The 17,233-nt window shown below is 35.9% G+C and overlaps 1 protein-coding gene across 1 annotated transcript in view; it reads right to left on the bottom strand.

Moving 5' to 3' along the window:
• The window catches only part of RNF111 (ring finger protein 111), an 84,026-nt gene that overhangs the window by 9,116 nt on the left and 57,677 nt on the right, over positions 1 to 17,233 (bottom strand). The window contains exons 6-10 of the mRNA XM_068964871.1: positions 13,512 to 13,831; positions 9,687 to 9,948; positions 4,480 to 4,828; positions 2,967 to 3,092; positions 1,625 to 1,751 (exon numbers count right to left, since the gene is read on the bottom strand). Of these exons, the coding sequence (XP_068820972.1) occupies positions 1,625 to 1,751; positions 2,967 to 3,092; positions 4,480 to 4,828; positions 9,687 to 9,948; positions 13,512 to 13,831 (1,184 nt within the window). The remainder of the gene's footprint in view (positions 1 to 1,624; positions 1,752 to 2,966; positions 3,093 to 4,479; positions 4,829 to 9,686; positions 9,949 to 13,511; positions 13,832 to 17,233) is intronic.

Here is a 17,233-nt window from a genome sequence, read left to right as displayed (position 1 = left end):
ATTATCATTTAAATACAGTATTATTATTGGCCAAGGTTCTTTCAATCTCTCATCAGTTTGCACATTTTTCTTAGAAATCTAATCGTCTTCCATGGATTCGTGTAATATGACAGACATGTGACACATGTAATATTTTATATTGACAGATCACAACCTATCGTTAACTCAAAGACCATTTTATTCTTTGGAGATCCAGACCATAAACCCAACTTCCTACTGGACAGTCCACCCTGACACATATATGTCAGATTCAATATGTCCAAAATCTAACTCACCTAACCCCTTCCCTAAATCCTCATCTAATGTTCTCCAAATTAGTGAATGGCTGCACCATACATACACCTAACAACCAAAGTTAGATATCTGGGAATCATCCTAAACATTACTCAAACAGAGCCCATCATTTTTAGGTCAACTGCCACTGCCTTTGTTCAAGCATTCATCAACTTTCATCTCTTCTACTATAATGCGTCCTTGCTTCCATCATGAAACCTATTTTCCACACAACTGAAGAGATGGTCTATTTAGGTGCAATCTGATTAAATCATTCTAACAACATAAACATGATCAAGACATTACTCTTTCAATGAAGCCTAAGTTCTAGTTTCTTGGCAGTGCACATATTTCATTGCTGAGTAACCTTCACCCCTAAGATCTAGAAACAGCAACTTGGATTTCCCTGTGCTTATGCTATCTGACGGAGAAGGCAATGGCACCCCACTCCAGTACTCTTGCCTGGAAAATCCCATGGACGGAGGAGTCTGGTGGGCTGCAGTCCATGGGGTCGCTAAGGGTCGGACACGACTGAGCAACTTCACTTTCACTTTTTACTTTCATACATTGGAGAAGGAAATGGCAACCCACTCCAGTGTTCTTGCCTGGAGAATCCCAGGGATGAGGGAGCCTGGTGGGCTGCCGTCTATAGGGTCACATAGAGTCGGACACGACTGAAGTGACTTAGCAATAGCAATAGCAATAGCAATAGCAATATGCTATCTGAAAGCTCTTTACATGATGTAGTCACTTTAAGAGTACCATTCTCAATTTCAAAGCTTGCTTAGAAGTTGCATGTATAGTAAAGTGTCTTGGAAACCTTCTCTGCAATACTTCTACCCCTACAAAACTACTCACTTCTCTGTATTATGCAATATGTATTATGTGAAAAGAAAACTCAATTTTTGCTGAATTTGCTCTTTAGAACTCAAACTGGTATCAACAAAATCTGAATCTGCTCAAATCAGTTACAGAGAATTAGTAGAGTCTTTCTACTGATCAGAAAATAAAGTATGAATGCATCAGAACAGACCCATTACCATTTATGATGATAAAGCAGATATCCCACTAAAAGCGGATAAAGATTATCATGTTGGTATAAACTGTTGGTATAAAAATGTCATTTTTTACATCAAGAAGAGTATATGTAACACTGCAGATACAAACATATTTTACTGTATCTAATACCTTCTTATAGCACAATTTCAATCTAATAATAATAATTCTAATCCTCTACTGAAACACCTATTAACAACTAATACATTTAAAATATTTCCAAAAAGTAACTTAGAAAAGGAAGAACAGTTTTTGAAGGCAACTATGTCAGAATTTTGAAATCTTCCTATTTTACCATTAAAGGTAGAGCTCCTAATTGCAGGTGATGAAGCCGAGGTGGTGCATGGTAATGGGCCAAGTGAGGATGCAATGCTCCAGGTGTATAAGTAGCTGCAGTTACTCCAGCTTCAATTCCCAGTTCCCTGACAAAGGAGAACAGTTTAAATGTTAGACATCCTTACAGTGTCTATTATCAACAGAAATGCAGGAGTATGTTTACATTTTTTAATGTCATCTGAAGATTCTTATCTTACTTAGCTGAGAAAAAAAGATAATTTAGCCCAAAAGATATAACTAATAATTTCAAGTTCATTTTAGAAACCAAAATTCAAAGGTTCAACTTTGTGACCATGAGGAGCAAGGCATCTGTATCCAGTTTCACACCTTACAAAGGAAGGACATATGAGTGGTCCTAAGGTTCCTTCCAATCTAAAAGTCTGATTTTTCATAAGAAGCATATACAATTGAGTTTACTTTTTTGGTTTATATGAATACTGCCCCCAGGTCTTTTGTTTGTTGGATAGTGCCTCTGGATTGTTGGCATCAAGGATAATTCGAAGAGTAAACACTTCTGTACCTTATAAAGCAAGGGTAAACAAAATTTTAGAAAGTAAAACTGGTAAGTATCAAATCTTCATTTATTTATTCTCATTTTATATTCTGTCTGAAAAGTCACTGTGGATCAAGATCTCAATAGCTACCTATAGACAACAGATTCAGAAAGAAAATTAATGCAAATTTGCCTCCATTTCTCTAGGAAATAACTCAAGCCTGGAGGATCCAGGCTGAATTTCCCTTATCAATAGCAGCGGTTAAGGGAGGTACAGCAAACCTGAGTACAAAGGTGGGGGTGCTGGATAAAGAAGATGAAAAATTTAGGGGTTTTACTTTGATGGTAGATCTCTGAGAAACAACAACAAAAAAGTTCTATTCCAGTTTGACAGGGTTCCCTGCCCTATAACTCAAGTTGCTACTCTTTCCCTCCCCAAGTCTCTTATGACTCACCCAGAGACAGTGAGTCACAGCTAAGCTGTAATTGTTTCTCTACATTATCCTTAAAAAAAAATTTATATATCTAGCTATTTGCTGTGCTTAGGTCTTAGTTGCAACACTCAGGATCTTCAATCTTATTGTGACATGTGGGATCTTTACTTGCGGAATGCGAACTCTTAGTTGCAGCGTGTGAGATCTAGTTCCTTGACCAGGGATCGAACCCAGACTCCCTGCATTGAAAGTCCAGTCACAGCCACTGGACCACCAGGCAAGTCCCCACATTACCCTTCCCCTATAAAGTATCTCTTCCAACCTTTTCTACCACAAGAAACTGATCACAGCTCTGAAATAAATAAGATACTGACCAGGCAGATCTCTCCGGAGCCTGTCGAGGATGTGAGGACATAGTCTGAGGCACATGAATATGATGCCCGTGACCATAATTTGGGTGCATCCTATGTGGATGGGGTGGGGGGCGTTCATGTGCCCGCCTGGAAACACAGAACACAAAAAGACCACTGGAAATAATTGAATAATTGGTTATTTCTTAATGTAGAAAAAAACAATCTAGTATTAATATTATAAACATCTATAGATTAGTCTTGAAATTAACTGTAACAATAAACTTAATGATTAACAATAAATCAAGAAACCATAGTCCCACAAATTCTCACTACTCATTTATTTCAATGTCTCCAATCCAAATATCATCCTAGGGAAAAAACAGTATCTTTATAATATGGCAGATATTTTAAATAGAATAACAGCAACTAAATGAAAATAAAATTTAAAAAATTAATACTCCAGCATATGCTTCAGACACAAGGAAGTTGTTTATATAAACATATAAAACAGAAGAAATGGAAACTATCTTGCTTCATCTTTTTGCTATAATAATACTCATCCATTTTAATGGATAAAACTTCTAAGTTAAAAAAAAAAACTTCTAAGGAAAAAAATTTAACCTGTGCGTTTTCTTCAAACACATGCAAATACATGTCAACACATCTGGGAAACTGGTATTACTTCTATTCACACTCTTTATTCATCAGTCCAGCTTACTGTATTTTCTCTTTCTAAAGTCTGTCAAATTTACAAATGTAAATGGTAACGAAGTTCTAAACAAATGGCACTTGAGAAAAAAACAGTTCTAGGGATTCATTTTTATAGTCTAATTCTCATTTTCTACTAGTTTCAAACACATATACAGAGTTTTCATGTTTAACCTTAATGATTCAGAACAAGTAATTTTCTAGATACTGGAAGATAGAAATATTAATCGGCAACTTTCTATATAAAGAGGCACTGTATTAAAATGACAAAAATAGTCACAGATTCTAAATATAACCTTAAATGATATAACTAAAGAAAGAAGTTACACAAGAGCCAGATCATTGATTAAATCAAGAGTCTGCAAACATTCTGTAAGGGCCAAATACTTAACACTGCTTGCTCTATAGGCCACATGGTTTCTGTTCTAACTACTCAACTTGGTTTTTGTAGTGTAAAAGAAGCTACAGACAATATATAGATGAACCAATGTAGCCATTTTCCTGCATAACTTTAATAGGCAGGCAGAATAAGCCCAACAAAGTACACTGCCCCAAATTAGAACATCAGATCCTGAGTTTTCCAAAGAAAACAAAAAGTTCTTTTTGTTTTTATAGTCTTTTCATATGAAATAACCTGATATAAAATTTTTATGTCAGCACCTACAACTCAGGATAAGACATTCTGGTTAGCAAAAACTTAATTTCCTAGTGAACTGAGGATTAAGTATAGCTATATCGCTTCTGAAGACTTCACAGTTTTAAAAGCCAATGGAAATAGAAAGCAAAGAATAAAGGGTGATTATCTTTCTAAAAACGTAGAACATACGTTGGGTGCTGCATCATTCTCCTTCTTTGAACTTCCATCCTCTGCATCATTTCATGAGGGTGCAGTCTTTGTGCCGGAGGTGCTGTGGCTGGAATATGGTGTGAAATTGGCTGGTGTGTGGGAGGAAGATGCTGAGGGATTGGTGCAGCTGTACTGGCTAAATGAGTTGGAGGTGGGGGTGCCACGGGGTGAGATGTTGCATGAGACGATATTTGAGAATGGAAAGCATGAACAGGATGAGGAATAACATAATCCACTTGAGGTGGAGGCTGAGTCTGAGGAGGAGGGTTTCCATGAGAGTGGGGGCAGGCAGAGGTTTGATGATGAAGTGGTCTTGTCAAAGAAGCATCTGTAAGAAAAGCACAAGCACCACAACCTTAAACATATATTGCCATAACACATTCATGTTATACATTACAAACATATTAGGGTATTTTATTTTATAAATACTTTATCAATGCTTGAGTCTGCTTAGTCTTGTTTGGCAACCTGCTTTCTTCTTTGAGTAATCATAGGTATCTTCTCAAGTCAATATATATAGCTTTACTTCATTCACAGCATTTCATTACAAGCTAAGCTAAGCTAAGTCACTTCAGTCGTGTCTGACTCTGTGTGACCCCATAGACAGCAGCCCACCAGGCTCCCCCGTCCCTGGGATTCTCCAGGCAAGAACACTGGAGTGGGTTGCCATTTCCTTCTCTTCATTACAAGAAGGCACCAAAATTTATTGAAGAAATCGCCATTGATAAAAACTGGAAGCAGACCAAAGCTGCAATAAACATCTCTGCGTATAATTCCTCTTGTGCTCTTTCATACATGCCTATGTACACGAGTGTCTGAACACAAAGGCACACATTCATACACACCACTCACAGAAAGTTTCTATAGCATAAATTCCTATGAGCAGTTCTGAGTCTGAAAGAATAATTTAAATTCAGATTACTGTTGTTGATCATGTTCGACTCTTTGTTATTCCATGGACTGCAGCACGCCAGGCTTCCTTGTCCTTCACTATCTCCCAGAGTTTGCTGAAATTCATGTCCACTGAGTCAATGATGCCATTCAACGATTTCATCCTCTGTTGCACCCTTCTCTTGCCCTCAATCTTTCCCAGCATCAGGGAAAGATTGGCTCTTCACATCAGGTGGCCAAAATATTGGAGCTTTAGCTTCAGCATCAGTTCTTCCAATGATATTCAGAGTTGATTTCCTTTAGGATTGACTGGTTTGATATCCTTGCTGTCCAAGGGACTGTCAGAGTCTTCTCCAACATCACAGTTCAAAAGCATCAATTCTTTGGTGCTCAACCTTCTTTATGGTTCAACTCTCATATCCATACATGACTACTGGAAAAACCATAGCTTTGATTATATGGACCTTTGCTGGCAAAGTGATGTCTCTGCTTTTTAACATAGTGTCTAGGTCTGTCATAGCTATTACTACAAGGAGCAAGTGCTTTTAATTCCGTGGCTGCAGTCACCATCCACGGCAATTTTGGAGCCCAAGGAAATAAATAAAGTCTGTCACTGTTTCCATTTTTTCCCCCATCTATTTCCATGAAGTGATGTGACTAGGTACCATGACCTTAGTTTTCTGAATGCTGAGTTTCAAGCCAGCTTTCTCACTCTCCTCTTTCACCTTCATCAAGGGGCTCTTTAGTTCCTCTTTGCTTTCTACCATTAGAGTAGTATCACCTGCACATCTGAGATTATTGAGGTTATTTCTCTCAGCAATCTTGATTCCAGCTTGTGCTTCATCCAGCCCAGCATTTTGCATGATGTACTCTGCATATAAGTTAAATAAGCAGGGTGATAATATACAGCTTTGACGTATTTCTTTCCCAGTTTGAACCAGTCAGTTGTTCCTTGTAAGGTCCTAACTGTTGCTTCTCGGCCCACATACAGGTTTCTCAGGTGGCAGGTAAGGTGCTCTGGTATTCCCATCTCTTTAAGAGCTTTTCACAGTTTGTTGTGATCCACTAGTGTAGTCAATGAAGCAGAAGTAAATGTTTTCTGGGATTCCCTTGCTTTTTCTAGGATCCAGCGGATGTTGGCCATTTGATCTAAATTCAGATACTAGTTGACAAAACACCTTTCCCAAAAGTTTACCATAATTAATTACCATCAACAGTACATGAGAGTTCCTGACTAATTATACTGTCACATTTTTTATATGCTAATCAGAAAAAAATTTTGTATTCATTAATCAATTATATTTCTTCCCAGAATTATCTATTCACATTCTTAGCTTATAATTCACCTTTTTCTTATTGATTTATAAGTATTCCTTGTATACATGGGAGCTTTGTCTTAAGAAAAAGTATAGTATAAACATTGTCATACTGTAAACATTTTTCCAAATTGTCTCTTGGCAATTTTACTTTGCCATAAGTGTTTTGCTTTTGTAAAATCAAATGTATAAATTATATATTTATAAACACATAAACCATGTTTTCTTTCATCATTAATGGTTATATAGCACTATAGAGAGGAAAGGAACTTGCAAGTCCCAGGCACGCCTGTAAACATGTATTTTCACCACTGCACTTCTCTCCCTGCCCCATGCTATTTTTCCTGTGCTATATATTAAGTAGAGGGCATATTTGCTAGCAACTTGCCATGAAAATCAGCCTTTATCAAGATGGTTTCACCCATTTCTTCAATCTGAATCTTTATGTTCCAAAATGACTGTTGAAAGATCCCTTAAAGGAATACTTTTCTCTCTTACTCTTAAGAGATAAGCATCAGTTTGAGGTCTAGAAGTAAGTTTGTCTCCTCCATGGATTTCAGCCCTAATTTCATTTTATTTGTAAGATTTTCTTTGTAGCCTGGTATGGAGCCATAGCATTTCTCTAGTTTCATTACAGAAAGATTACCTTCAATTTTTAATTGCTTTGATTCGTGCAGCAGGGGTGAAAGTTAGGTAACCACAGACTCATTCAGCCATACTTCAAAGGAAAACGTGTTAGCATATATTTAAAGGAAACTTTCACTGAGCTCAATTTAATTTGTGAGACATATTTTTCAACTAATTTTTTAAAAGTTGTATTTTCAAATCAGTGTTTTACTCTAAGAAGTCACAAAGCTCAGTAATTCTTAGTCATCAAAAAAGAAGACACTAAGTTCTCTAACTGTTAACTATTCTTCCTTAAATTTAGAGCATTTTGCCCAGTTTCACAGCAAGGTTCTCTAACTCTATACATAATTATACAAGAAATAATATTCAAAAATATCACAAAATGCTAAAATTTTGCTTTGGAACGAATCAATTTATTTAACCCTTCATTAATCATTTTTCAACTTTACTGAGGTATACTGAGGTATAATTAACAATTAAAACAATATATCCAAAGTGTATAATATGATAATTTGACACAATATACCACATGAAATGACTACCACAATCAGTTTAGTTAACATATACATCACCTCACATAGTTGCCAATTTTTGTGTGTGGTGAAAACGTCAGCCATCATTATAATGCACTGTTTATCTAAACAAAATAATTACTAATCATTGTATAAAGGTGATATATTCTGCATTCCCACAGACCATTTCCCTTCTTCTCTGTATTATGTGTTCTTGCCAGTAAAAATAAACAAACAAAATTGTTCTTGATATTGTTTCTTAAAAGTTTAGCATGTCACTTTAACCCAGCAATATCAATCCTAGAAGTTGCCCTACAGACTAGTAGAAAACTACAAATAATTTAAATGTTCATCAACTGAGGAATAATTCAATATACAATGGAATATTATGAGGATATTAAAAACAATGAGCCAGAATTTTATATTTTACAAAAATCTGAGACATATTGTTAAATTTTTTAAAAATAAAAAATGAAAAAGAGGGAAATACTGTTTGATATGATCCCATTTTTTTTTAAAAAAGGAAAGATATGTCATAATAAGAGATGTATCATAATAACATGTGCAGAGAAAGAAAATTTCTGAAAGGGTTTATAATGAACTATAAAACAGTTGCTACCACTGAGGTTTTGGGATTAGTGGGAAGAATGGAGAAGGACTTTTAACTTCTTATTTTATATTATTCTGTGATTTGAATTTCTTAAGGTGTACACAAGTTACTTTTATGATGAGAAGAAAACATTAATTTTTTAGATTAGGACATAAAAAAGCAAAGGATACACTTATAAACTGCTTCAGTATATTATTTTTAAAGAGGAGGGGAAGAAAACCACACATTTTGAATTTCCAATAAAAGATGATAAATGAAAGATGAATATCAACAACTATTACAGAGCAGCCTGCACATCCTTCCAGCATTCACACACGAATTCGTCCGCTGGTTAATGCTTTGCAAAAACTTGCACTCTTGAAAAGATAAATGATGTATCACCAGATTTCACTGTACAAATTCTGGGTTGACTCTAGCTGTATATGCAGGACACAGATTTTTGAAATTATAGGACTGGAATTGTAAGAAGATAAATAACTGAACATTATCCCTCGTATGTAATCAGGGGACAAAAGCAAATTTCCTTGCCAATGTTTTGCTTTACTCCTGGCATGAATTTTCAGTGCTTTTTTAAAAAATCTAAATATTTAATAAGTTTCCATCTGATTATTAGCCTATGATTTAACAAAGCAATAAATACACAGCCTAAGGTTACTTCTCATTTCTTGTATCTTATAGATTTCAATTTCTTAGAAAAGTTATATCTGATTCTATTTTAATTGCTTGCATGAAAAGAGAACAGATAACCTTTCTACAATCGACTTTCTGTCAAGGAATTTTCTCCTGTATCTCAGTTAAGTTTCAGAATTCTTAAAAGTTTACTTTCCTATGCATAGAAACAACTACTAAACCTTCCAATTTCTTTTTAATACTAAAGGATAGATATAAATTCCTTAAATTTTCCTTTTATAGGAATCTAAAGTGCCATTCAATGTACTTCTAATAGACAGATATTAAAACATAACTGTTAAAATGTATATCAGACAAATATGACACTTTTTATTATTTTCCCAGACCTTTTAAAACAACATCTGCCGTTTTTGCTTAAGAAGACCGCTTTAGGTATATGAGGTGAAGGAAGGATGAAATGGGAAAAATACACTCCACTTTTTGGTCAAGGAAATACTAGAAATTTATAAATTAGAATTACTGAAAGGTTATTAAATGGAGGAGAGTACAATGCTTCGTTTATGTGCCTCTAAGTTCTTTGCCTATTAAATTTATACTTACAAGGAGGTGGCATATAATGTCGACAAGATGACAGTGAGGCTTGTGGAGGGGGCTGGGGCTGGGGCTGGGCAACCATGCTTGATCCATAACCATCTATTGATAATGGCTGACTCGGGGCAGCGGCAGCAGCAGCCTGATGGCCAAAGATTGCAGCTCGGGAAGAAGAAACAGGACAGCAGGGGTCAAATGCAGATGCTCCATGAAAACCAGCACTTCCATGACTTCTGATACCACTGCTGCTCAGGTCTACTGGCAATGCCTGCTGTATAAAGAGGAACTATGTTTTATCTTTCTAAAATTTGGTCAAAACATTGTTTATGGTATACTGTAAATGTACTCAACGTAATCTAGAAAAATAGAATCAGTAAATTTGAAACTGGTAAAATTTTGAGTGTGAAGACCTACTGAGCACCAAAATATACTGTGTGTATCTTGGATTGTAAAAATTATAGTGCTTATCCACTTAAAAACTATAATCAATTTTAAATAACCAAGCATGTGATAGTGCTTGAACAAAAGCTAATGTATTATTTTAAGATCTATTTATCTTCTATATACTAGGTCTTAAGAAAAAAACTTTTAAATCATACTTTGATATCCTCCTTTACACCAAACTCTTCACTGGTAATTTAGGACTCCTTCAGAAAACATATAATCATGCCACTGAAAACATTTAAGGTTTCAGGTAAAAATCTGTCTCATTTTTAAACTGTACATAGCAAGGATTCAACTAAAACTCAAATAGTGAAAACATCCAGGATAACAGAGGGTCTAAGATTATTCAAGCTAAAACCATTAGTTAGCTTTGCCTCACCATCTTTTTCACTTAAAAAAAATTAAGCCATGATTACTTTTATTAGTAAGGTAATTTTAGGGAAGGATCATTTACCAAGTTGAAAAATCAAAGAGTCTAAATTCCATCCCTACTACAGCACTTTGAAAAGTCCTAAGGAAAACACTTTACCTTCTACTCTAGAGCAGATAACAGAAACAGAATTGCTTCTTTATAGTCTTAAGTATTTTAAGCATAAGCCTTTGCTTAGTGTTCAGTACAGCTGCAATTTTTAAAATATGATTAAAGAAAATGAAGATGTTATATACAGAATCATATGTAGGGATTGTTCACTATTGAAAGCTGAGGGGCTAGAGGTGAGGAAAGCTAGGGTAATGCATTTATTAGAGGCCCAGGTCACCCAGTCCAGTGAGGAACCATAGCGGTCTTAGTATATTTTAAAAATTTATTTTATTATTATTATTTTTAGAGACAGAGTGGTCTTTGTGGTTTCAATGGCCACCCTGTTCAGAGGATAATAGAAACATAAGAAACTCTGGATATTAAAAGGGAAGAAGGAAGACGGTACAGAATGAGGGAAGGACAATAGAACTACTTTCCTCTTGTATATTACGTGTCTACAATCAATTAAGTACATTGGCAAATATCAGCTTCTAATTTGAATAAGGTTTAAGAACAATATTTTAAGATTGTGAATTATTACTGATGATTCAAATCCTTTGTGTATTTCCTATTTAGGTTAAAATTTGGCAAATGGACTGGAATATTAACATACTAGCAAGGTGAGCAAATTTTCTATCTTCTTCTCCCGTCAGTGATTAAGAAAACTCTCAAAGTGTGAGTAAAGTAGGGTGAAGGTCCTCGTAGAAGCAACCGAGGGTAAAGTTAACAGTAGAGAATAAAAAGAGGGAAAAAACCAACAGAGAGAACCCTCTTCTTCACAATTCTAAGAGTTCACCCAATTCTTCTTCTAGAAGGAAAAGAGCAGTTAAGCAAGATGGTACAGAAATAGCAAATATTACTTTTTTGTTGTTCAGTCACTAAGTCCTTGCGACCCCATGGACTGTAGCCCACCAGGCTCCTCTGTCAATTGGATTTCCCAAGCAAGAATACTGGGGTAGGTTGCCATTTCTTTCTCCAAGGGATCTTCCTGAAGGGAAGGCCAAGAATGCTGGAGTGGGTAGGCTATCCCTTTTCCCGCGGATGTGCCCAACCCAAGAATCAAACCAGGGTCTCCAGCATTGCAGGCAGATTCTTTACCAACTTAGGCTATCAGAGAAGCCCTTTACATCATAAATAATGCATAACACTAATTAAACTATTCTATCGAAAGAGAAAGCTACACCCAAAGGAGTAGTATGATAGAGTTAAGTGACTACTAAAACTTCTCTGTTGTTAAGACTAATCCTCCCCAATCTTTCTCTGCCTATCTACAGTTTGACAATCATGAGACACCACACAATTATAAATTCTAAGATCAATCTCCTTCTCCTCAGCTTCCTACTATGTCCACACAGGTCTCAAATGTAGACTATATGAGGCTATCTCATGTACATGCGGTTAATTTCAGAGTCCTACAAAGAGCTACACGAATCTCAAACTGTTCGTATCTCCAAAACCTCACTCTTTAGCGTCATATCCATTATCACTATTGAATGCCTGGTCCTGCTGATTTTCCTCAAGGTTTGTGTATAGTCCAAATACTTCTACTTAGAGATAGATGTTAGAGAAGATCTCCTGGAGAAGGAAATGGCAACCCACTCTGGTATTCTTGCCTGGAGAATTCTGTGGGCAGAGGAGCACGGCAGGCTACAGTCCACAGGGTCACAAAAAGTCAGACACAACTGAGCAACTAACACTTGAGAGAGAAACAGATCAGTAGGTCACACCTATATTTGACATAAAACAAAAGAGATTCTACCTATAATTAAGTCACTCAGGTGCTTTTTTAGGCCCAAAAGGTAGAACAGGTGTAGTCAACCAACAGATGTTAGTACTTAAAACTGCTGTTACCAGAGCCAAAACATCACCTAAAATCTCTTTAATCACATTTCCTACTAAACCCTTTCCATTTTTTTAAATATCAGCAGCTAGTTTCTTCTTCTTAAGGGAACACTTCACTTTCTTAATTTTAATTTGTCAGAACCAGAAGAGATAATCATCAAAAATTTAAAAGACGAAGCAAGTAAAGTACTTGAGGAAAGAGGAGAGGGTACAGTGGAGCAGTTACTCTGAATTTCACTTTAACTTTTTCTAGCCCATTTTTTTTAAACACATGTGTCACTTACCATTTTATATTACCCATTTTGTTTTTTAAAGTATGCACCACCCAGGTTTACATCACAATTATATACAGAAACAACACAGCAAAAATTAAAATAGCACATAATACCTCACTTTAGTTACTCCATGTGATCACCAATACGAATTTAACATTATTGACATTTTAAGTACTCACTAATAATATCAACCAATTTACTTAATTAGCAAAAAAAAATTACTGATAATTTTTTCTGCTGATATTTCAATTTCCCAGAAACTAAAAACCTAATCTGCTCCTGAGAAACAAGAGGTTCCTCCCTGTATGGTTTTGCAGCTGAGAAGTCTGTTTATTTCTAGATGAGTGGAGATTACCAGGAGGCTCCAGAAGAGGAGGTAGAGGAGGAAAAAACTGGGAGAATTCCCCAATTTCTCATGAATGAGGCTGACACTACAGTTTCAACACCTTTGAAATGAAATCCTAAACATTAAATCCACTTATTTTTAAGTAAAAACACTGAAAAACATTCCAGAATAAAAAATAGTATTCAACTATCCACATCCCTGGTCTCCTCAATTGGTTGCAATCATTTAAAAAATGAGAAAATCCTAAATATTTAATTTAAAAAAATCACAGATCATTAAATTACGCCACTCTTGCAGGGGCAAAAAGAATGACTTATTTGGTATATAAACTTTATCACTAGATTTTTTTTCTCTGGCAGGAACTGCAATTTTAAAAAATTAAGAAGAACTCATCAAATTCCACATACCTGGTCATGGTAGCTGGTACTAGAAGTACTATTTGCTCCACAAGGTGGTTGTACTTGTGGAGGTCTTTCCACAGGACAAGTAGGATCACTAAAGGAAGGAGAAACTGGGACAGCTGGGTGGGGAGTATGATGATGGTGGTGATGATGCTGAAAATGGTGGCCATGCTGCTGAAAGCAACTTGTGTGTGGATGTCCTAATGCATGGTGATTCTGCGATGACCCTCCACAGGGCGAGTGCTGGGGACAGCAGGACGGTAACCTAGGCATTGCAGGAGGGCCAGTTTCTGTTACAGCATTAGATGCAGTTCTCCTCGAGTCATCTTGAAATGAAAAAATGCACAGATCAATTAAATGATCAAGTATCACTGTGTAAAAAATACGTGTGTGTGCTTATCTGCTCAGTCATGTCTGACTCTTCACAACTCCATGGACTGTAGTCCACCAGGCTTCTCTGTCCATGGGATTCTCCAGGCAAGAATACTGGATGGAGTAAGGTAGCCATTCCCTTCTCCAGGGGATCTTCCTGACCCATGGACCAATTCGAGTCTCCTACATTGCAGGCAGATTCTTTACCAACTGAGCAACCTTGTGTATAAATGTGTAAAAACAGGTGAATAATAAGTGATTAGTGAATTCAAGTATCTGTAAATAATAATGTGATATAATCACATTCTTAACATGTATATCCTATAATTTTAGGCAGTGGTCTTCACTGGGATTTTCTTCCAAGCTTCAAGAGGCTTGTATTTACCAAGACATTTAAATATGGCAATAAATCACCTTTTCCTAGGTCACGATAAATTATTAGTTTTTAAAAATAAGTTATTAGTTTTAAATTGCATTTTAAAAACTCCAAAGTATCATGGGACTCCTCCCATTATATACAACAAATACTCTTAATACTATAAATCATTCCTATATAATGAAGACTACTATGTCACTTCTTAAAATCTTAACTTCTAAAAGATATAACCATCCAACTCAGAGCATATCTAGCTAAGTCTTACTAACTTCCAATTTTTTTCCCTCTCTCTGGTCTCTAACCTCAAACCCAGTAGAACAAAAGAAATGATAAGATTCTACCTGGTTGAAAATTAAAAGTCTCCTGTAATAATTTTGTGAATCAAAGTTGAATAGTGGGATAAAAGCATGAAGTCAGATGGGCTTAAATTCTAATCCTGAGCCTGTCTAATCTGAGTAATGCGACCTTAAGAAAGTTATTTAATCTCTTTCTCACCTATTATATGTAGCAGTAACTATCCTGCATGGTTGTTCTTAGAAAAGATAATAATCTTCTAGGTACAAAACATCTGAGTCCTAATTATGCTCTGTTGCATGCCCAGAGTTACTTTGAAGGTACATTCTTCCAGGCCAGAAGAAAAGCAAATGTGTCCCCAGAAGGTTTATCCTAGTGTTTCAAACTCCTCTAAGAAAAAGCACCCTTTCCTCAAACTATGTATGTGCAAATTAAAAAAAGATAAAAATGGAGATACATTTTTTACTTAAAAAATAAACATTAGAGGAATAGAAAACCCAAAGCCTTGTCCTTCCTTTCCCTCACATGAATCATGAGGCATCTCCTCAGAATTCTTAGGATTCTAGAGTACACCTGTGTTCCAGTCATATTTCTAGAATAACCAATACCAGGGATACCCTACTCCTATTTGGCTCACAATACAAACCTATTCTCTTCTGGGTCAATGTACCAATTAGGAATCTTATAGTTATTTATAAACAATACAAAAAATCTAACCAAAACTGGCTAAAACAATGAAGGGAATTTAAAGACTCACATAAACGAATCTGGGTGGCTCTGACTGATGACACCTTCCTGTAATTCTCCAGGGTCTGCCCTCCTATACATGTCCTATTCTGCTGTTGCTGAGTCTCTTCTGGGCAAACCTAAACTCTTCCTAAACCCTGTTAGGCAGTATCTCTATTCTAAATCTCTGAATATTATTTTATTTTTCCCCCTCAAGTTCCTATTCTGGCCTATTTGGGCTAACTTCCTAAGCCCTTTAGTATGGGTTCTTAACCTGAGAACCAGAATTCAGGAGTCTGTAAACTCAGATAGAAAAGAATTACAGTAATCTCCAGTAGCCTCCTGGAATTAATACTACCTTGTTATCACAAGTTGAGAGGTTAAATATCACAAGTAATTTGTAAGAAAAACAAAAAAGATAAAAAGAAAACAAGTTGTTCACTTTTAAAACATAAGTGATAGCAGATTCAAAGTCAGTTCGATAACTACATCCCTTTCATTCATTTGCATTTCAAATTTCTTGAGTAACCTGGACAGAATCACAACTGGCATACTAGAAACTGACTATGAACAACAGCTATCTTAGTTATGCTGAATCAAAAGTAGCTATTTTCTATAGGCTGTAATATTTACAGCAACATCATTATTATCCGATCTTCACTTCCTACAACATTTCTGGGGTTATATCTCCGTCTCCATGTCAAAATGTTACACAAGTAAATGTCATTTATTATGTGTTACTTCAGAAAAGAAAATAAAATACCTTTAGGACACTAAATCCATTCAGTGGATGGACTAAATGACCTTCATGGTTCCTTCCAGCTGTGACACATTAATTTTACAAATCGAAAAACTCTAAGACTCAGGAGATGAGTCTGTAACCAGAGCAAGAGACCTAGGGACTGCATGACCAAAGTGATAGATACGACATTTATCTGTTTAAAAATGACCTGCCCTCTTGGTCTTCAATTATTCCAAAAACAAAGGACAGAGTGAGAGAAGAGGAAGCACAGTAACTATAATATCCTTAAGCCTGAATATATATTTAAGGGGTTAAATGATTAACAGTATGCCCTTCAAAAGAGGACTGACCTTATAGCTCTACTTCTTAGGGTACAGTTTTGACTTCCAATTAAATTAATATCTGTTTTCCTACAGTCCAGAAGCTATTTGTTGCTCAAACAAGGTAGAAATCCAAAGTAAAGACAACCGAATCTCCTGTTGTTCAAGAGTTAATAACCAAAGAAAATTGCCAGAGCAAGTGAAATACAAAGATATCTGATTAAGTAAATAAACCCTGCCCTTTTTAAAAATTAAAATTAGCCTACTGAGTGTCCACTAAAAATAGATCATCACAAATCTACATCAGAGAAATTAACTCCACATCACAGTGACATCAAGCTGGTTAAAGTATTTTTACTGTAATTCAAGAAAGAATACTGAGATGTACTCATGCATTTATTCATTTATTTGGCAAGTCTTACATATAATAATAACATGGCTAAGGATCTATAAAGATACTGGAAAATACAACAGTAAAAAGGAAAGTCTTGATCATTAAAATAATTTAGGGATATTGTCTGCTTTTGTTGTTTTATCTCTAGCAACTAGAAACAAACTACAACATAGGCAGATCAATAAGCACTTGCTAAATTTAAGCTAACCTCACAAGGGAAAAGAGGCATGCCTGCATGGGAGCAGCTTAGTGCTAAAAAAAGGAAGACTTGATCTTTGGTCCTCAAGGAGCTCATCATCAAGCACAGAGAAAATTTAAAAAGAAATCAACCAGTATTGTCACAGAAGCAATGGGTTCTAGTACAGTATAGAACAACACTGTCCCCCAAAGAGTATCCAGCAACAACTGGGGATACTTTTGGCTCTCACAACTGGAGGGGAGGGGGCACTAATGGTTATTCAGTGGGTGGAAGCCAAGAAGGATGCTAAATATCCTACAATGCAC

This window comes from Capricornis sumatraensis, chromosome 2 (genome assembly GCF_032405125.1).
Source record: "Capricornis sumatraensis isolate serow.1 chromosome 2, serow.2, whole genome shotgun sequence".
In the NCBI taxonomy this organism is placed as follows: domain Eukaryota; kingdom Metazoa; phylum Chordata; class Mammalia; order Artiodactyla; family Bovidae; genus Capricornis; species Capricornis sumatraensis.
The sequence above is the reverse complement of the archived record's forward strand: the minus strand, read 5'-3'. Positions and strand labels throughout refer to the sequence as shown.